The following is a 22,340-nucleotide window of genomic DNA, read 5'->3' as shown; positions in this document are numbered from 1 at the left end:
TCGTGTGGTGAATGTCACCCATGGGTCAAAGCAGGTGCCTTAGTGAAAATGGCTATTATCATAAATGGATAATGTTATTTAGCGTGTTAATAATGCAATAAAACCTCTGCATCCAGGCATCCAGTGTTGGAGGATGTGAATAGTAACACACAGTCCAAGGATGCCCATACAATCAAGGAGTCAAAAATAAAAGAGAAGCAGCTTAACAGGGGTAGCAGGCAAGGCGGTGAGCTCCACACTGGCCTGCCAGAAGCACGCTAAGAGGGGATCACTCAGACATTCCCTGTACCCTCTAATCTACAGAGGCTCTGGGGTTGGTGGTGTTCCACTGACAGGGGGGTTCTCTTCCACAAGGAGCTTTTCAACCTGCCTGTACCACCACCTAGACCTCCTGCTGGCTGCAGCTCCCCCCATCCAGTCCAGCTCAGTTTGTCATCTGCACAAGTGCAATGAGATGCTGATTTGCACGTATGCTCCAATATAAAGACATAAAAGGAATGGCCAAAAAACATAACAGGAGCAGCAACAACAAGTTAAATAACAAACAACTTTAAAAAAATGGCGAAACCCCCAGAATCCCGAGTCTCGTGCAGCAGGGTGTCTCGCGCTCTGACTCGCAGAGCCCTTCCGGGATCACGTGTCCAGTTCCGATCCGTCTTCTAGGCTCAGTGGCTGTTACAGTAACATTGCACTGGGGTGTTTCAGCACGGCTGTTTCTTTTTGTGACTGTGGGTAATAATGACAATTTTTTGCATCGCTCGATCCTTGACACATTTGTAAACTGCATGTCAATCTAAACAAGTATTTCATGGCTTTAATGTGAGAATTTGAAATTGCGCTTGCAAACTATGCAAAAGGAGCTCAATTTGTCAGAAAGGAGTGGAAGTCCTTGTCCACGTTTAAAAAAAGCCAAACATGATTAAAGGCCACATGTTTGGTGTTAATAACTGCAAGGGTTATTCTGGAGGTTCACAATATTTCAGCAATAAAGATATCAGAAGCATTGAGGTATGTTCCAGTACTCCTGTGAGGCTTTAATGACCCTGAAAGTGTCTTGCATTAAATGAGTTCAACCGATTTGGTTGATGTGGAGTGTATTGGTCCCTCCTAAATTTAATGGCTTATGATGTTATTTAAATGGATTTATTTGTAAAATTTAAATGCTGCCAAGTGTGATGAATATATAGTATGGCAAAAATGACTTAATTTACTTTCCGCATATAATATTACAGTTTTTCAGTGGATTTACATGCTCTCAAATATCTCTCTTAACATGTCAGTTGGATTCAGAGCAATGCGTTATACAATCATGTAGATGACAAGTTGAGCAGTTTAATCCTTTTTGCTTCCGAAATTCTGTTGTAGACTTGGGAGTTTAAGATAAGGTAGTGTGAAAGATATTGTGACAGTTCTTTTTCTTGTTTTATTCCAAGGTTTTCAGTTCTGGAAGAACTGAAATGGATTCACACTGATAAGACACAAACCTGACTGGGGTAATTTTTTTGCAGGACTCATTTTAATGACCGTTTGATCTTTGGTTCTGGTTTTGGAACCAACTTCTAGTTTTGACTCATTATGATGTTAAAGAACTTGAGGCTTGTCAGTGTATATTTTGGCTTGAGGTAATAAATGTCTTTCTCTTTTTTTGAAAAGAGGCTTGCAGTCTGCTCTAGTCTATGGGCTCCTTGCATTCTTGGGTAGTCTGGCACTGTTTTATAACTGTTTTATAAATTAGCTTTGTTTCCTGTATCTGTACAATGCCATTTTTTCATGATTTGCTTATACTTCTTAATGAATGCCATTTGTTTTCTAACCTTGCTCTTTGTGATCGGCTCTTTGCCCTTCTTCCTCTTGTAGGTCAGTTCAGTCCTTGTGTTTTTTTTCTTGTTCTTCTTTTGGTGTTTTTAGCTCCTAGTCTTTCCTTGTTTCCTGTCTACTGCTTCAGGTGCTTCATCTCTCCTTGGAGTTCCTGCCTGGTTCTAGATTTTGGTTGTGGACTGTGAATTACACTATATTCTATTAGACATCCCGGTCTGTTGGAAGGTGCAAATGGCCCACTCCTTTGCTTATTGGAGCTTTCTCGGCAGCCTCTGCACTCATTTTATTGTTTGCTCATGTGATATCAAGTATTTGTATCTTAGCTAAAAAACAGCCGAAATGTTGTTTCCTTTCTTCTCTTTTCAGCATGGAATAAACCTTTACTTGTTCCTTTATCCCTTCTTTATACAGAAGGGAAAATGCTCTTGTTTTGATGTGGTAACAGCTCTGGTAATAATGGAATCTGCTGCTGGTGAATTGACTCAGTGCTGAGTCAAAGTGTAACTAAAATACAACTGCCGTACGTGACCACTCCCTGCTGCAGTATCAACCTGCTTAAATGAATTAATCTAATTCATTTCGACTCAGTGTTTGTATATGAAACAGAATAAGCATCCTAAACCTTAACTAAAATACAAAACTAAGTACAATACAACCTATGATGAATCTCTATCTCTAACCCAGAATGAACCTTGCTAAGAGAGCTTGCTAAATACTCACTCCAATGGGTCTTTCTGGATGGTCTCGAACACGGACCTCTCGCCTGGCACACACTCCGTGTTCTGTCTTGTGGTCTCTCCTCTCTTTCATAGTCTCTTTTTTCCTACTTCGTGTCTTCTGTCTCTTATCTTTATCTCCACTTTCTTTTTAACAGTCTCAATCATTTACCCAAAACTTAATTAAATAAGGTAAACCAGAAGGCTCTTTTGATCAGTGTTTCTCACCTAAGCAGAACCAAGTAAACGTCCCTTGAATTGAAGCTCTAGGCAGTGGAAATATTGACACTAGTTAGGTACTGTATTACCCATTGTGTCTAGATTCTTAGACGCCTCCATTGTCACCTGCGTCAGCCTCTTACAATACTGTTTACTGCGTCACATATTAATAGTAGCTGTGAAAAGGTTTAGTTCATGTAATTCCAATAATTTCTCTTAATTATTTTAAAGGTTTAGATATAATTTTGTTTACTAGGAATGTCTCTGTACGTATATTTAACTGTATAAACTATAGACTATGTCCTGAGAGGTACCGAGCACGTTTTGCTGACATGAGATAAATAATAAATAGTTCTCAAAGTGCCAAGGAACTCCATTTCAAAATGCAGCTAAATGGTTATTTCTTACGATTGCAATTTCAGGCTAAGGGGAAAACAAGCTTGTGATGGTTTTTATCCCCAAAGACTTCTGATTTATGCATCAGCACTTCTCTTGCAACTTCAACCTTCCTGATGTGTAATTTCATTTATACCTCTGAGCAGTACCTGTGGTACACATTCATGTTTAATTCATTTACCGAGGCCCCTACAGTACATGTCGATGAATTTGTCGTTTGATTATGAAATGCAACCTTCAAACTAAAGCAACTAAGATGCATTCGATTCTACAGTAACTGTTAATGGTTAATGTTCGTTTGCATATCATGGGGCATTACAGACTCGAAATGAAAACGCTTTAATTTGATTTATATTCTTTTTAACTTGAATTTAGTATCTTTGGACAGTCACTTAAAAAAATGGCTATAAAGTTATATTGCTGTTAAAATTTGCACAGCTTCATGTCTTTTCAAAGCAAAACTCTTTTTAAAAATCTTTAATAAACCTCAATATTTTCCCTATGAATTGTGGTCAGTTACTCTGTTTTCCCCATGATGATTGAAATGCTTGCCGGTGAGTATTCCTTCTTTGAAGGGGCTTTGCAGAACCAACACAGTCTGTCTAGAAGACATCCCAAAGAGTACAGGGTTTGTGAAACTACCACATGATCGAAGGATTACGTTAACTGCATTTATTCTTTACATATTAAAAGGGTAAAATCAAACAAAAATAGTTTTCATGCTTGATACATTTTTTACATTTATTTTTTTATAAATGTTGAGGATCTTTATATATACCTGGAAATTCTGTTTGTTTGTCCCGTTATCTATACCTTTTGATAAAAGTTGAAAGCTGTTCATATGCAGTTTGTATATACTGTATGCTATATAATATCTTGGGTATTGATATTAAGAGCCTAAACTTCTCGCTTAAAATATTTTTGCATTATTTATGGTTAACAATGAAATGGCTGGTTTATTTCTGTCTTTAGAATGTTCTTGGGAATGTATGATTTTACTCTGCTCACAGTGCTTTGTAGCTGGTGTGAAGTAATTTCAATGTGATCATGCATGACTGCCAGGGATTCGTATCAGATCCACATAAGCATGTCTTTGAAACACTACACTGTATACTTGGTGATATGAAACCTTTAACCTACATTAACGAATCATGAGTGTGTATTCATTTCAAAGCACGATTAGAATTTTAAAAAGTCTTGGATAAGAAAAGGGAGACTAAACTTGATCTAAACCCAATTTTTTTACACAAAATGGCATCGCACCCCGAGTTTAAGCTGGATTTAGGAAGTGGTATTGTTCCTTTTCAGGTACCTGCAGAAACCTACAGAACATGGAATTCTGACATTGTCTTAAAGATGCAGCAAATCAGTGATCAAAAATTCAACATTTGTATTTTAAAGAGGCAGCAGTACGGACTACTGATTAGACTGAAGGTTATGGTTTCAAATCTCAGGAGGGATAGCTGCTGTACCTGTGAGCAACATACTTCGCTTGATTGCTCCAGTAATACAACAGCTCAAATGGTTATGAATTAAAAAAACAGTGTAGTCTGCGTTTTAAGTTAAAACCCCTGTGCCCTTGTGGAAGGATGCACGTTACTAATTTTAAGACATTAGAGTTTCAGGTAAAGAGTCTGTGTTTTATCAGATGTACATACATCCTTACAACTGCTTTGAAGAAAAAGGAACACTATCCATGCTTTCAGCAGTATAAAAATATACTGTGGCATCGCGAATAGAAAGAGTTGATCATAAGAAACCCAGCCAGTCAGCAGCTCACTAGAGTATTGGTGCAGGTCATAGAGCCTCTCAATCCCAGCGTTGTCTACAGCCACCTCTGCCAGTGCAACACCCTTGGGTCATCGTTTCGTCACTCTTTTGTTGGATGGGTCCTACTGTACGTTACGGTACTGCACAATTCTCCTGTCCCTGGGTACTACTCCCATCAAGAACAACTGCCTTGGCTTCGCGATTTCTCTGTGACAAGGTGATAATGTGGCTTTCTGTCATTCATCTCCGCAGACATACACTGTGTGTTTCCCCCCACAGTGTACAAAATAAACACCAGGCAGCTTAAAAGGAGCCTGGTTCAGTCTAGCTGTGGCCTTTCATAGTTAGAATAAATACAGAATTCTGTGTTCCATACTGTATATAGGCTAGTCCTCTGGCCGTAGAATAGGTAAAAGGTATAGTGTATTTTAGGATTAACCCAGCCCCTCATAATGACATTTTAAGATGCCAACAGCCCAGCATCTAGATTTTGTCTTAAATGATGACCGAGGACAGTTTCGGTATTATCATTAAGGAGGAGCAAAGTAGGACAAAGCAAGAACTGCGAGTAGGTGAAAAGCAAAGGAGTAGTAGCTGTACAAATTTCAGAAAGCCTAAGTGATACTTGTACTTGTAGCAGTAGAGAGTTGAGTTAAGCAATGTTTGCTTTTCTCCATTTCATGCATGTTTTGCAATAATACAGCCCCTTCAGGAAGGAGCAGCTTTGTTTTCGGTGCCAGGTAATAAGGACCTGGGCTGTAATTGGCTCAGCGGTGAAGGTACTGCAGGGCTCATAACGTTTCACACCTTTCTGAGAAAGTGGATGGTAAAAAAGCAGGGATGATATGAATGTTGTTGCCATAAAGGAGTATGTGGTGTGTTCGAATCCTGTAACTTGGCGGGGGTGGCCAGCGTTTTGCTTAACAGCCTGTGTGACTGACTCTGATTAGTGGGATAATAAAAAAAATGTATAAAATTAAATAAAACTTAAAATCTTGAGTTAGTTTGCTCTTGCATACCTAGACTTGTTGTAAATACAAAATAATTTTGTAATATATGCGTTTGTTATTGATTGTTTTCAGTAACAGAAGACCTACAGCAGTTGACCGTCACTCCTGAGTCCTGCAGGAGCTCAATAAGTCATCAGGAGCTCAAGTTGGAGGGACAAGTACATGTAGACAAATACAACAAGGGATAACATTTTCATGAGAAAATTTTGCAGATAAATGCCAGAAAAAAAAGCCAAAACAAATCCGTATAAATCAGTTGCTTAAACCAGTTGTTGCTTTCAGCCATGTTTCTTGGTGTCTCCTTCCTGTCAGCTGCCAGTGTATAGTAGTAGGTTGAGCCTCAGCCTTCTCTTGCTTAATTGCCTTTTCTGTCCTGGTCTTAACTGGGTTCTGGATGGCCAGAACATGAGCATTTCAAACGGCTTGATGGGTTCCTGAGCCAGGGTTGTCCATTGTAGGTAACCTATATATACAGTAGGTAACCTTTACTTTCAATTGCAAAAATAACTATCCCTGGTCTTTAAGTTATGCTGGATCTCCTGGCTGTGGAGGAAAAGGCTTTTCTTTCTGTTGGTTAAGGGGGTATATTCTGTTTATGTTCCAAGTTGTCAGGGCCTGAATTCAGTCAGGAAATCTTTTAAAATCAAATTCTGATCAGGTAAAATTTGTAATGTTTTCTAGTGAAACATGGACGTTGTATTATTCTGTAGTATATACATCTGTATTCTATCAGCGCAATTCAAAGATTCACTACTGCTCTTACAGTACATGTCCAGCACTGCATAGTAAATTGCTTTTCAGACCACGTTTATTCTTGAGGTAAGCATCTTTGAATAAAAGAAAATATTTTGCTATTAAACCGAATCATTCTCTTGGTTTTCAAAACCATTAAATAAATTTGGAAATCAATTGCAACTTCCAGATATTTAAGGATGCTGAAAAATTACATTTCAATGAATATATAATAAGTTTAAACCATTTTCTGGTTTTAATGTTGTGAAACAATCAGCAGCTGAAATACAATTGAATTTATTCTAAAGACACAATTAAAAGCCTTGAACATAAATCATTTGGATCATAAGTGCATTTCAGCAATTATATTGTCTCTGTAAATTATTTTTACATTTTATTTTGTGCCATAAAGAGATGGTGAATTCACCTTAAATGTTTTGAAGGTTAAGGGTGCAAAACATAGGATTAAATAAGGGCTGTAATAAATTGAAGTTTTTTGCAAGTTGATCCTATAAAATGCGCCCAGCCTTTAATAATGAAATGATTTTGGAGTGCCCTTTCCTACAGTAAGTGATAGAAATTTAGTGTAAGTTGACTTCTTGCTGCTCCTGAGGTCTTTGCTTTTTGAAGCTTTATGCAAAGCCAGTGTTTCACTGATTAAAACACATGCTAATTATTTCTGCCTGTGCATCAAACAAGTGCACATTTAGGTTTATTACATTTGAAGTCGGCTTCTCCAATGAATATATAATAGTTTTCATTCATCCAAGTCAATAAGTGTGCAGCCATGTAAGTCAGACTGGCGTATCTCCGTAATGAGCTCTGGAGCTGGCCATGTGCTCGCTGTCATTCAGTCAGAATAGAAAGCTCAGGAGAGGAGATAAAGCTTTTGAAGCTGCCCACTCGTTTTCTAAACTAAGTTGATGACAGCTGTCATATCATTCACACGAGCTCTTCGTGACTAGTGTTGAATTTCTGATTGCCGGGCTTGAAGAAATAAAATACAAAGACTCTAGTTATCTAAAATGTGCTATCTGCCTCATCAGGAGTCTTATTAGGAACAAGTACAGGTTTATTCCATGCTGAAAAGAGAAGAAAAGAACCACGTTTTGGCTGTGGAGTCTTCTTTGGGTGTCTTATTATTATCATATCAATCCACTGTAAACAAGGGGTCTTATTTAATATTGACATTTCGTCTTAATCTATTTTCATCTTTGTTAAACCAGAGCCATTGCCCAGTTGCCTTAGACAATGATAGAAAATGTGAATGTGGAGATTTCCTAAAGTGAGAAAATGACTTTGACCAGAAATATAACCCTGGGCTCACTTTTTATACTATGATAATAGTAGCACCATATTTTACACATAATAAATCTTTTTTCAGAAAATATGTCAGTAACCCCTAAAACACTTTTGGGATGTTGCCTGATAAGGGGAAATTGAGTTGTATTCAAGTTTAATCCCAACTTTTTTCCTTGTAAGTGATGTGGAACATAAAATGCACATACTGTATTGCTTTGATAACCTTTGGGACAGGCTTTTCAAGTGTTGTGGGACTTTAAATCAAGTGGTTATTAATAATCTATTTAAGTAATGATCACGGTTTATACATTTTTCAATAGAAGTCAATGAAATCTCTAAGGAGCAAATTTAGGGAAATGTAGTAAATTCAGCCACCCCCAAATCCCCAACATTGAATAATCCAATTACATTTTCTACACATTATATTTGATCCCTCACAGGCAATATCATATGAAGCTAGTTCTTAGTCCTTTGTGTTAATGGGTACATTTTTTACCTATTTTTGGAATTTTCAAGAGGTGGTTAAGTTTTGGTACCTAGCTCCATCTCATTTGTCCTTATGTGTCCAGGATGATGACTCCAATTTTGGCCTGCTAGTGCAGCAGAAGCAGACCTGGTCTGGCCGCAGTTCAAGATGCTGGTGTTGTACTGTGTGCCACCACACATTGCTTCTCCTGGGATCACTGGACCCTGATCTTCCCAAGGAATTCTGAATTATTGATAGCTATCTGGAATTGTCTACTGTTCTGGTCTGTGTGCTCCTGGTTTGGTCCAAGCTGGCTATGATAGACCTACTGTAGTTCTAACTGGACTGACATTTAATAATAATTGCTTACACTTATATAGCGCTTTTCTGGACATATTTCTCTTACAATTTGCACATCTGTAAGAAAGCTACAAGATGTGCTTCCACTGACACTTGCTCAGCGCTGAGGAGTGATAGACTTGGATATGGAACTTTAAAATGTTTAAAACCCTGTGCTGTCTCCCAAGAGATAAGGTGGCTGGCTTCATTCACAGAGCAGGTAGTCTTTTAGCAAAAAACATGTGATGTGCAGTTTCCAAAATAAACCAATGCAATTGCTACAGTATGCCATGTGGAGGTAAAGACAGGGAATCTGTGAACCCAGCGAAGCTGAGGACACGGTGCGCAGAGGAAGGCTTCATGTTCCTCTGCCACAGGAGGCCGTTCCGTGGCAAAGGCTGTCGCACAGATGACGTGGTCTGCATCTGAACGGGCCGGGTGCCAGCAGGCATGGCTGCACAGAGAAATTCAGAAGCATCTGAGCTATGATGGAAAGTGCAGAAACGCCAAGAATATCTGAAGGAGTGATGCTCAAGGAGAAGAGTCCTGAAGAGAACATCGGGGAAAAACAAGACTTCAAATGGCTAAGTAATGGAGAGCTTATATCTAAATTCGTTGAGTACCAGGACCATTAAAAAAAAACATGCAACCTTGTATCATTGCAAGTACTGTATGTATTTGGAATTACTACATTTGTGAATGTTACATTACACAGAAACAGGTAAGAGGCAAGAGACAGCTCTATACAGTACATCAGAAAAGCATCACTCCAACCTAGAGCAATCAAGCATTTCACAATCTATAGGGAATTGATTTTAATCTTTTTCTACTTCATGCACCATTGCATCTCAGAAAACATTGCATTCATAAATAGAAGCCCTTTTGGTCATTTAATAAAAGAAGGGTTTCATTTAAACAAGGGCATTGTGTAAGTAATGGGCACTACAATAATTATTGGGTTCACAAACTGCACAATAGCTTTGTAGTAAAACTTTGTGTCTTATTTCTGTTTCAGTGTAGCACATGAATGTATGAAAGACAGATTTAAAGTTAAAAAATCAAATGCTGAATGTGCCTACATGTAGAATAAATACTTGTTTTATTCTAGGAGACGGGTCAGGCTGAAGCGAACAAAACAAGGTACAGGTGTGGAAAACTACATTTGGGTCGTTAAACATCTGGGGACATTCCACACTAACTCGCTGGAATTTCGTTCTGTGACTGTCTCAAAATTTGGCAGAAAACTTTTCTTGGAGATTTTTGATCTCTCCTCAAGTCTAGTCTCGCAAAATGTCTTCTTCTGAGCTGTGACCTTGCAAATATCAACGTTAACTGGAATCATTCACACTGACAAGTAACGTCACCCTGGGCTCAACTGAAAAGGTCCCATCATGAGTAGCAACACCTGACTGGCTTATTAAAAGTGCATCTGTGAGAAAAATACCAGCATCCCCAATCTCAAGCAACATTGTCAGGGAGTCAGTTCCTAACTTTTTTTTTTCCAATTCTGTTTATTAAATATCACAGCAGAGACATCAATATTTAAACTTTTACATTTTTTTAAGAGAATAACAATGAATGTAAGAAAAAGAAATGAAGAATAGAGTTAAGGGAAAAAAAAGAGTAAAAGAGGAAAGAAGAAGAAAGACAGAGAAAACAAAAACAAAATAAAAAACAAAAACAGGTACAGTCACAGCTATATCAGAGTTTACCATTTAAAGGCATAAAGGTTATAGCATAGTTATATATAATGGCTTAGGAATATATACTGAGCTCTTCTTTTAAACCTAATGCTGTCAAAGGCTTATCCCATAAATCTTTAAAATGGTCCAGCTCACCTTTTAGGATGAATCTTAACTTTTCCAAAGAGATCAAGTCTCTTATGAGTAATTCCCAGAGAGCTAGAGAGGGAGGCTCGTCACCCACCCACTTGGTCATGATTACCTTTCTTGCCAGCATCAGGGCAGGCTGGACTGCTTCTCTATGGTTCAGCAGCTGAACAGGCAAGACTCCCAAAATGCACGTGAGAGGATGAGGATCTAACTGTATTACAAAGATCAAAGATATTTTTTTACATGCCTCCCACCAGAACCTCTGGACATATGTACATTCCCATAGACAGTAAAACAGTGTTCCAACCTGGGTTTTACATTTAGGGCAGTTTGGTGATGTGCCTGTGCTAAATTTGCTATAGCTCTGTGGAGATATATATGCTCTATGTAACAACCTGTACTGCATTTCTTTATACCGGTTACAGACGGAGATTGTTGAAGGCAATGAAAGAATAGTTTTCCAGGTGTTATCATCTATACAGCACCTCAGTTCCTGGCTCCAGATTGTAAAGATTTTTGGAAGTCCACCTCATGCCTAGACAAGAAAGTGTAAAACGTGGATAGAAATTTCTTTGAGTTCCCGTTCTTTAGAAAGATTTTTCTAGTGTGTGCGAGCTGCTGAATAAGTCAAGACCACCATTCTTGGTACTCACATAATGCCCAATCTGAAGATATTTAAAGAAGTCTCTTGTTGGTATGTTATATTGTGCTTGAAGACCCTCAATGGATTTAAATACCCCCCCTTCAAATAAGTAAAAAATTCTATGTATACCTGCTGTTTGCCAATTAGTAAAGTGGGAGCCTGTCTTTTCAGGAGGTAGGTCTGGGTTACCCACAAGTGAAGATAGCATATAAAGAGAGGGATAATAACTAAAGAATTTAGTTATCTTCCTCCATGTTCTCAGTACATTTATTATTAAAGGGTCCTTTTTAGCTAGTGGGGGTACATTAGTCATTTTCCTGCCTAAGAGGTTTACAAGAGAGGCTGGTTTACCGTGTTCAGCCTCCATATCCACCCAGGTGGAGTCTGGTGGTGCATGAATCCACTGCTGGAGGATTCTTGCTTGTATTGCCCAGGTATAGTATTTCAGATTTGGCAATGCACATCCACCGTAATCCCTGGGTAACTGCAAAGTCTTATATTTAATTTTTGTTTTTTTTCCTCTCCATACAAATGTTGATATTGCTTTATTCAGATCCTTTATGTCAGCTTTATTCATGGGAGTGAATATCATAGATAGAGGATAGAGAAGTTTAGGTAATATTATCATCTTTACCAAGTTAATTCTGCCCAGGAAAGATATTGGTAAATTTGTCCACCGGTTCATGTTGTCCTTTAAGTGTATCAGTAGAGGTCTTATATTTACAGAATACAGATGTGAGATTTTGGGGGTCACCTGAATCCCAAGGTATGTGATACCCTTAGGATTCCAGTGAAATGGTTTATTATAGGCGGGTTCTCCTTTTCCCATGTTCCCTAAAGGCATAATCTCAGATTTACTGAAATTGACCTTATAGCCTGATATGGTTGAGAACATTTTTATACCAGTAATAATTTCAGGTAGGGAGTGAACAGGGTCCGTTACTGTCATTATAACATCATCAGCATACAGCATAATTTTGTGATGTCTTCCCCCCAGTTGGACCCCCTTGATGTTTGGATTACATTTTATATATATAGCCAATGGCTCAATTGCTATAGTGAATAGCAAGGTGTGCCCCTGTGCAGCCTGAATGGGGGGGGAGATGAAACCGTTAGTTTGTATTGTGGCTTTAGGTGCACTATATAATAACTTAGTCCATGTGATAAAGTCTTCACCTAGATTAAATCTCCTCATAACATCAAACATATATTCCCACTCCACTCTATCAAAGGCTTTCTCCACATCCATCGACACAAGGAGGCTTGAAACCTGTAGCTGGTCAAGATGGTGCATTATGTTAAACAATCTCCTGGTATTATTAAATGAGTTTCTTCCTTTAATAAACCCCGTCTGGTCTGGGTCAATAATGCTAGTCATTATTCTCTCTAAGCGTGTTGCCAGTATTTTAGCTATCACTTTTATATCAACATTCAGTAAACTTATGGGTCTATATGAGCTACATAGTTCAGGATCTTTTCCTTTTTTGTGAATAACTGTTATGTTGGCAATATTCATAGATTCTGGTAGGGAAGATTCTTTAATAGATTTATTGATGGCCTTGAGATAAATGTCACAGATCTGATCCTTCATCATTTTAAAAAATTCTACAGGGTAGCCATCTGGTCCTGGTGTCTTTCCTGACTGTAGTGATATGATAGCTGTTTTAATCTCTTTACTGGAGATAGAACTTCTAAATAAACCTTTCTGTGTATCACTGACTTGAGGAATGTCTATGCCTTTTAAAAAAGTGCTCTCCTGAAGCAGTTTTTTATCTGTTTCTGAGCTATATAGCTTCTCAAAAAAATTCTTAAAGATACCATTTATTTTCTTATTTTCCAGTGTTCGCTGGCCATTCTCATCTTTAATGGCAGAAATAAAATTTTTGGATGGTGCCATCCTTGCCAATCTTGCAAGGAGGCGGTTTGGTTTATTGCCCTTTTCAAATAGACGCTGTCTTGCATATAGAACATCTCTTTCAGCTTTTTTTGTCACTAGGTTATTAAGTTGTGACCTAGCTTCTTTAATTTCAATTAGAATTTTCTCAGATTTAGCAGTGTAAAACTCTTCCAATTTTGAAATTTTTTTCTCAAGTGCTAACTGCAAAGAGATTCGTTCCTTTTTCTTTTTACTGGTATAAGAAATTATCATACCTCTCATGTAAGCTTTATAAGCCTCCCATACTGCCCTAGGATCGGTTTCTTCAATGTCATTACATTCTAAATATAGCTTTGTTTGTTCATTAAGGAACTTTCTGAATTCATCGTCCAGCAGATTCGTCCAGCAGATTAAACGGATTTAGTCTCCATACAAGAGAACGCTCCACTGGTTGTGGAGAGGACATACTCATTGTCACAGCAGCATGATCTGATATAGTAATTGGATCAATACCTATATCTGTTACTAGATGGGCCATATGGCTGGATAGGAGGATGTGGTCAATACGAGAAGCTGTTTGATGCGGTGAGGAGTAAAATGTGAAGCCCCTAGCAGTTGGGTTGAAGAATCTCCATATATCAATAACATCTATTTCGCTGCATAAAGTTGTCACTACTTTGGAGATTTTAGATGATGGTACATTAGCAGATGGCATCTTATCTTACCTAGGACAGAAAGAAAAATTAAAGTCTCCTGCAAGGATAATATTGTTACAATCCATAATAGTGAGTTGTCCAAACACATCGATAAAGAATTGTTCGTCTTGTTCATTAGGGGCATATATACATCCTATCACCACTTCTTCCCCATATAGTAATCCTTTAACTATTACCACTCTACCTTCATGATCCACATAAGTTGAGTTGACTGTAAATGGGAGATTCTTATGAATGAGAATAACCACGCCTCATTATTTGGTGGAGAATGATGAGTAATAAACTTGACCTACCCATTCCCTTTTAAGTTTTTTATGTTCCAGATCATTCAAGTGAGTTTCCTGCAAAAATGCTATTTGAATCTTATCTTGTTTCAGGACGTTCAGAATCTTTTTCCTTTTAACTACGCTATTCACCCCTTTTAAATTCCAAGTGCGTATCTTAACATTATTCATGGTGTTTTTTTTAGTTGTAATACGGTAACGCAGTGGCTAAATTGTAGTATAATGCAACATAACAGTGAATAGCAAATAGAGCAGCTGCAAGTACCCGTTCCATACATTTTAAAGAGAAAAGAGAAGAAGGAAAAAAAAATAAAACAATGTCTTGGAGAGAGAAAACAAAAATTCAGTTTGTGACCACACACAGTACATGAGGTAACAGCACTTGTCAGGTATTTAAAAAAGAAACAAAGGAACTTTGTTAATCTTCTGAACATTGATTAACGGTGATAAAGACAGAAAGAGCAGTCTTAGAACAAGATTGCTAGAGTCTGCAAACTAAACTAAGAAAAGGTCCAACAAAATTGTTTCGCTTCTCTGCGTAGTTAACAGAGAAGTGAAACTAAAGGTTGCCGCTAGTCACGCAGCTGCGGCAGTCAGCAATAAAGTACGCTCAGTTATAGGGGGTTCAACTATTATACTAAAACAAAAACTGTCTACTCCTCGCCAAATTAATTCGTTACAGTCTTAAGTTTCTATACAAAACAGTATCATCTATATCTCAACATTAACATTAATAACAGAATCTTAAGGATAGAGAACAGTTAAAACGTCAGAAAAGGATCTAAGCGCAGGCATAGCTGCTCAGTTCTCTGCTCGATCAGTTCTACAAACAGAAGCCAAGGCTGCTCGTTTAGCAGCAGACCTCTCACCTTCTATTCAGACGTGGAGGATTGCTGTTGAATATTTTTAAGGAAGTTCTCTGCTTCTTTTAAGCTGGAAAGAGTAGTGGATCCCCCCAAGGCATCAAACACTTTAATGATCGCTGGATACAGGAACGAATACCTCAGTCCAGCATCATGCAGCCTCCTTCTCACTTCGGCTGTTTCCGCCCTCTTTTTCTGCACCTCGACCGAGAAGTCTTGAAAGATGGAGACTCTTTTCCCCTCCACAATGATTTCTTTCTTGGCCCTGGCCGCTTCCCTTACCTTCTGCTTATCCCGGTAGTTGTGCCGCCTCACCAGCACGGCCCGGGGTGCAGGTGTTCCGCCCTCCCCCGACTTGCGCCGGGGTCCTGTGCGATGGCAACATTCCAGCTTGATTTTGTCCCCCTTCATTTCCATGCCAAGGGTTTCAGGGATCCATCTCTCAAAAAACCCAACTGGGTTGTTTCCTTCGATGTTTTCTCATAGGCCGAGGATTCTCACATTTTTCTGCCGGCTTCTATTTTCGAAGTCTTCAAGACGATCCAATGCCTTGCGCAGGTCTGTCTCAAGCACCCGTATCCTGTTGCCCGCCGTTACACTGCCGTCTTCCAGGTCCGAAACTCGCTGTTCCACTTCATCTATTCTTTTAATCACTATGTCCATTTTAGTGGCTATAGCAGCAACAGGTTCTCGAATCGTTGCGAGTTTTGAATCTAATATTTCGTCGATGTTTGATGTTACTTTTTCTATGATTAGGTTGGTCTCAACTGTACCGTCTCCCCCAGTGAAGTCGCCATCTTGCTCGCCTTCTTTCTGTTGTCTTCGTGTCTTTCTTGACGCTTTTGTTTGGTTTTGGGCGAGAGGGGTTTGTCCGAAATAGTCGGCAAGTGACATTCTTACACTGTAAAAGTGTTATGTTGGTATTTTGTGCTAAAAGACTGTATTTTTATGCCTATTTTTCTAAATTCGGCGAGGAGCTCGACAGATACACGTCCTTCTCCTTTTAGTGCATAGCCACGCCCCCCAGTTCCTAACATTTTTGCTATATGACCCATAGAAGATAGTCTTATAATTCTTGTTAAAGATTCTTGACTAATCCCCCTCCTGATCGTTACAACCCCCTTGAACTTACAATTTATGATATTTTTACCAAGTCCAGACTAACCTACTGTAAATGGCTTAATAGTCCAAAATAAGAGATTTTGTTAGATTGCTGTTGGTGAGATCTATATGCACTGTGTAAAATCAATTCGTATGCTGAGATGTGAACTTGCATTTTTCATGTGTTTACATATTGCCTAAGACTGCTTAGGTGAGGTTACAGTCCTAAGTGAAATTGTATTGTGTGGATTAGATCTAAGGCAGATCTACACAACATGTCCCATCCAATCTGCTGCATTGCAGTTCCCTGGTAGAATCAGCTTAGTTGCTGTTACTACAGTATATTGATTCTTCCGATGATCGGTTAAATGCTTACAGACTTGGTTGTAGCAACATTCTATAACTGAGAGGGCTGGAAAGGCCCTCTTATTAGATCAGTTCTCAAAACTAAAGCTAGAAAAGAGAGACTTTTTTTTACAAAGACCAAAAACCTCATCTGGTTGTACTATTTAAATTATGTGAAGGCTGGAAATGCAGCAGATAATGCTGGCTAACCTTAAGTGCTAAAGGTCTTACTCATTCCTTGATCTTCTCAGCCATCTAAATGTCCAGAAGCCTCGTTGGGCTCATATCCTTCTTGCTCTTGTGTGGCAGGCAGTTGAGGATGTCCATCTTTGACCCAAGACAGCTGAAGATCATGACGGGGGAATGGTTTGATGAGATGAAGTCTAGACGCTATGGCAAACACTATGATGTGGTCCACATGGTCAGATCTTTATTCAAGAGGAAGAAAAATCCAGGTAAGTTTGTGCATTTTTTATTTTTGTAAATAAAAGTCGGTTATATTTTTATTGTGTTTTATTTGTCTCAATCAGTGAGAGGAATGCCTGTTATCCACAAAAGCTTAAAAGGTTAAGATTAAAAGATAAAAGCATTTTCTTGTTATTTTCTTGCTTTCGCAATTGAAAGATTTTGTGCTTTAAATATTGCTCAGAAAAGCAAGCAGCAATTTTAAACTGGTGATAACTGGTAATTTATGAATGTGTATCTATTGAGAGATGTACAGTAGTTTGACAACATGAAGCTCATTTTAAAGGGCTGCTCTTTAAGATTTAAATTCACTATGTGTTTGACAGCAATGTTTTTTTAAATACCATTTTAAATGTACTGGTCTGTTATGAAAGGTCAGAGGACCTTTGAAGTGTACTAGATATGATCACTCTGTTTAGTAAGGTAAATATTGACTCTAGGCATTGGAAGTTTAAATTCAACGGCTAAGGGCATTCCAATTAGCCAAAATGCTAGATGCTTCTTAAATGTCAGCACAGCTTTGAAATACCAAAACAACAAGCAAGATTTATGGTAGCAAAAAAAACATCAAAATAATTTGATGCAATAACAATTTCCATTCCATTTCCTTAAAATAAAATTTAATATGATAGTTATGCATTGCTAATATTAGAACTATATTATCATTGTCACAATGAGCCTTGACTCACAACGCGAAGAGACCTTAGTTGTCGGCAGGACTGTAAATCCTTTTGTAATCATCTCTACAGATACAGATATGTTCATCCAAGTCGCAAATAATCAATAACTAGTTCATAATGTACTATGGTATATAGTATTTATGGTTAAAGAACATAATTACCAGTGACTTGAAAAAGTATTTGCCCCTGTCTGATTTTCTACATTATTGCATATTTTTGGCAGTGAAAGTTATCAGATCTACAACCAAAAAATAATATTAAATAAAAGGGACCCTGACTGAACCAACAACACACAATTTAGATACTTCATTTATTTATTAGTCATGCAACACCCAATGCCATGTGAAAAAGTAAACTCAATAACTGGTCACACCACTGTTAGCAGCAATAACTGCAGCCAGACATTTCCTGTAGTTATTGATCAGTCTCTCTTAGTGCTGTTTAGACATTTTGGCCCACTCTTCCATACAAAACTGCTTCAACTCAATGACATTTGTAGGTTTTTGAGCATGAACTGCTCATTCTAGGTCCAGGCACGACATTTAGGTCAGGACTTTGTGCCATTCCAAACCTCTGAATTTCTAGTTCTTTAGCCATTGCGATGTAGACTTGCTTGTGTGTTTCGGATTCAGCTGTGCTTCAGCTTCAGCTCACGGAAGAATGGCCTGATATTGTCCTGCAGAATTCTCTGATCCAGAGCACAATTAAGATAATAAGAGTTCACTTTATTGGTCATATACAATGTCTTGTATTAGGAATTTGTCTTTTTGCATACCCCAGCTTGCTCTCCTTGAGACACACAGGCACACAGCCAGTTCGTGGCTCCTTCAAGTTGTCCAGGTCTTGATGCAGCAAAGCATGCCCAAACCATGAGACTTCCTCCTCATAACGTTCCTGCTGTGGAATGCAGTGTTTCACTTTTGACTCCATGTGCATAGACCACTGTTCCAGATCTCTTGAGGATCACCCAGGTGCCTTTTGGCAAACTTGAGACGAGCACTCATGTTCTTCTTAGCGACTGTGGTTCAGCCACACAGCCTTAGAAATGGCTTTGTAACCCTTTCCATAGAGATGGACATCAGAAACGTTTTTCAGAAGTTTGATCATGGCAAGATATGACTCTAGAACCTGTGTGCTGACAGCTTCACTCTGAGGAATGGCCAGCCTAAATCAGGCCTGATTCTTAACCAGAGTATTCACCGCGGTCACTGGTTTTGTGTTTTTGTTCTCTATCGTGGTAGAAAATGTTTCTAAAAAGACATAGTGTAGTCCCGATTGTCCATTTTCCAAGCAGGAGCATTTCTACCCTGCACTGGAGAAAATGGGGATCGCTTCTCAAAGACAGCCTTTGCTTTTTCAGGTTATGCAGCCGTATCATGTGGGATTGAAATACGCACATATTTCAATTGTTCATTATCCTTCCAGAACACCCTTCACTTCTAACGGATAATCATTGATACCTATTCTGAAAAATCAGTGTATTACTGTATGAAATGATTTCCTCCCACTGTGAAGTTATAGAAATTCGCTTTCTATGTTCTCCTTCTCTACAGTTTCCCTGTTACTCAGCCAACCAGCTTATGGATTTTCCTGCATCTGAATGATGTCTAGAGCAATGACCAAACTATTCAAGTTCAAGTTTATTTGTCTATTAACACCAGTACTAGTTTCATGGCAGAATCTGAGTAACAATGCCAATAAAATATATGTAACATTACATTTCCCTTTAAGATGCATAATAAAATATTGCATGCACCATTTTTAAGTCTAGATTTCCCTTTTTACAAGGTGTCCTCATTAATCTGACCACTGGCCATGTGGTTCATGTTTGCTAATTGAGATGAATTTAAAAAGGTGCAGGTTTTAATGGTGCATAGTTTTACTCATAATTGCAATAGTTACTGATGGGAGTAAGTTAAAGCAGATGTGATGATTTTGGAACCAATGTAGTAGTTTTATTGTTGTAGCCCACATAATTGCTCAAGAGAGACAAAATGCTACAATAAATATTGGCAGTGCTTCAGAAAACTGGCATCCAGTGAAACTAGTTGCTATATCAAATAGAAAACAAGTCATTTCACTTTATCCCTGTAGGAGTAGTTCCCAGACAACCATACAGAAAGTAGATACTTTGAACATCATCAGGAATGCAGGAGTTATGTATGTTTGCTGTGTTTGCCAAGCGAATTACTACCTTCTGCATTTCCTGAGTTCATTATTTTATTTCTGTGGTTGTTTTAAAATGATGCCCCCTAAAGATTTTAATCCTGAAGGTACTTAACTTCGCAATATAGCCAGTAGTTACAAAATATATCATTTGGACACCTTATTGCTATCAAAGTACTATTTTGGCAAAAAAAGTAGTTTTGTTTTGTGTTTGTAGTCATGCTGCTTCATGTTTTAGTCCCTTGTGGGAGAACCAACAAGCTCTGTGTCAAAATATATTAAATTCATGAAAAATGTTATTTTTATAATATAATTAAACTGATATTTCACTTTCTAGCCCCCTGACAGTAGGAGAATCCATCTTGATATTTATCACAAACAGTACTTAAGTTTTGTGAAAGAAGAGAGAAATATTAGGTAACAAGCTGTGGGGATATTGTTTTTCCACAATCCAGTTTATAACAAGGGAGTCTATTTAGGTACTGGGCTATAGTACTACACTGTCTGGACCTTATAGCTGAGCCTGTATATACACAGTAAATGTGCTGGTGTTCCTTGCAACAGCTAGCAACAGTTTTTGAATACAGATAGGAAAGGAAATCTGAAGCATGAACTTGCATGGTTGTCTTCTTTGATTAACTTTTGAATGCTCTATCTATATGATAGCATTGAACAAACACTTTTTATATAGAAATGGAAAGTTCTGTCCAACATAAATCTTGCTAGTATGTGCATTATTAACCTAGCAATACGATTTAAAATCTTATTAACAGGTATCTTATCTCGTAGACCCCATAGTTATGAACCAATGATATGTTTTTCATGTTTAATGTAAAACTTGACAAATATAATACATTAAACTCGTTTATAGCTGTTATAGAAATAAGCAGCTGTACATTCCGTGCTAAAAAAGTGTGAAGAGAAACTGCTGGGCTGTTGACCTTTTTTGGGGATAGAGAAGCGGCACAGGCTGTAAAACAAGTGAGAACAAAAGACAGAGCATAAAAGGTGAGAAAGTGTTCAAGTGAGTGAAGTGAGAAAAGCTTAGTGTGTACATGAATGTGGAGTGTGAGGGACAGAAGAAGGTGTGATCCAAGTTCAAGGATAATCTTGGGAATAATAGTCCTGGAAACCCTGTGACGGGATGCAGAAGGTTTTGTAATCATGGCAGTGAGGGATTAGATGGCGACTTATTGGCTTGGAGAGCTCCAAGTGATGTCTGCTCTGATGTGTTCCCTGAAACATTCAGCCAGTCTTCACCAATAAAAATAGCAGGGCACGCGATAGGTGAGGTTGCTGGGTACGCATGATGCTCTCTGGATGATCCTGAACTGGCTACAGGGGTCATGTTTATGAGTGCTGAACACAGGTAGTACAGGCTGGTGCGGATGGTGAAGCTTGGGTAGTCAGCAGTGCAAGATGGCTGATGGGACTGAAAAATGGTTCCGGTTGGTTGAGTGGTCATCCTATAAAATCGGCCATTGAAAGGGTTTTGGAGTTGAAGGGCAGCACAAGTGATGTTGGATGGTGTTCTGTGGATTGTTGGTGACACTTTTGTTTTTAGTAGATCAAGTGGGGAGCTGCGTCAGCATGCGCAGCCTGCAAAGGAACAAGTCAAGGTTTATGCTGAAAAGAGAAGAAAAGAAACAACGTTTTGGCTGGAGCCTTCTTCGGGTGTGACACCTACTTGAACTTCTTCATCCTACTTCTGCTGTGACCCACTATGCCTTCCTCTAAATCTTTTCTAGATTTCTTTGTCGTTTCTCTCCTCCTCCCTGGACCACTTGCCCGCTTCTCTCACTGAACCAGCATTCCGTCTCGTCACAGCGATCTGTTCCAAGACCAGTCTTTCTAACCGCCTCCTATTCTGCTACAGATGTCGTCGAGACCTGAAGAAGGCTCCACAGCTGAAACATTGTATTTCTTTTCTTCTCTTTTCAGCAGGGAACGAACCTTTACTTGTTCCTTTCCTTTTTAGCATGGAATTTACCTGTGCTTGTTTTTTTGCCCTCATGCCGATGAAAAACCCTCCCCACATTGAGCTCATAATACTTTTTAATACTCCCCACTTTGAGCTCATGTTATTGCAATTGGGCTGTGATGTCATGTAATATCTCAGCATATTACCACAGGTCTAATTTAAAGCCTTTAATGTACTACAGTAGAAAAGTATTTAACTGAAGCTGAGTAACAAAATAATTGTTTCTGAACATTCCAAATACATTTTTAAAATTTTTGTATCTTTAATTTCTTCAAATTGGGGCTTTTTAATTTTATAAACATGGGAAATTTTAAGGTTTACGAAGCTACTGTACATATGACCGGGGCAATATCTCATTTCTGGGTTCCGGCACAGTATAAGATTTAATCCTGCAAAGGAAAAAAAAAGTGATGCGGTGCATTTTACTGTGACTGAAGAATGTTAACTCCTGTATTTCCACCAAGGTTATTCTTGAGATATCTATTGATCGTCAGCTGTCAGAGAATTTTCACAGAGGAACTTGCCACGAGTTTGCAGAGTTTCTTTTTCCTTGATCTCTTCCACTGTCAACAGTACTGGTCTCACACACTCCCTGTTTGATACATCACTGTTTGAAACAT

The 22,340-nt window shown here is 38.5% G+C and overlaps 1 protein-coding gene across 1 annotated transcript in view; it reads left to right on the top strand.

The window, feature by feature from the left end:
- Nucleotides 1–22,340, top strand: part of LOC148840328 (synaptotagmin-like protein 2) — a 118,629-nt gene that overhangs the window by 18,117 nt on the left and 78,172 nt on the right. Inside the window, exon 2 of the mRNA XM_088909078.1 lies at nucleotides 16,738–16,883. Within this exon, the coding sequence (XP_088765204.1) occupies nucleotides 16,738–16,883 (146 nt within the window). The remainder of the gene's footprint in view (nucleotides 1–16,737; nucleotides 16,884–22,340) is intronic.

Source organism: Atractosteus spatula, chromosome 2 (assembly GCF_055471065.1).
Source record: "Atractosteus spatula isolate fAtrSpa1 chromosome 2, fAtrSpa1.hap1, whole genome shotgun sequence".
NCBI classification, from domain to species: domain Eukaryota; kingdom Metazoa; phylum Chordata; class Actinopteri; order Semionotiformes; family Lepisosteidae; genus Atractosteus; species Atractosteus spatula.
This window is presented reverse-complemented; position numbering and strand designations above follow the sequence as displayed.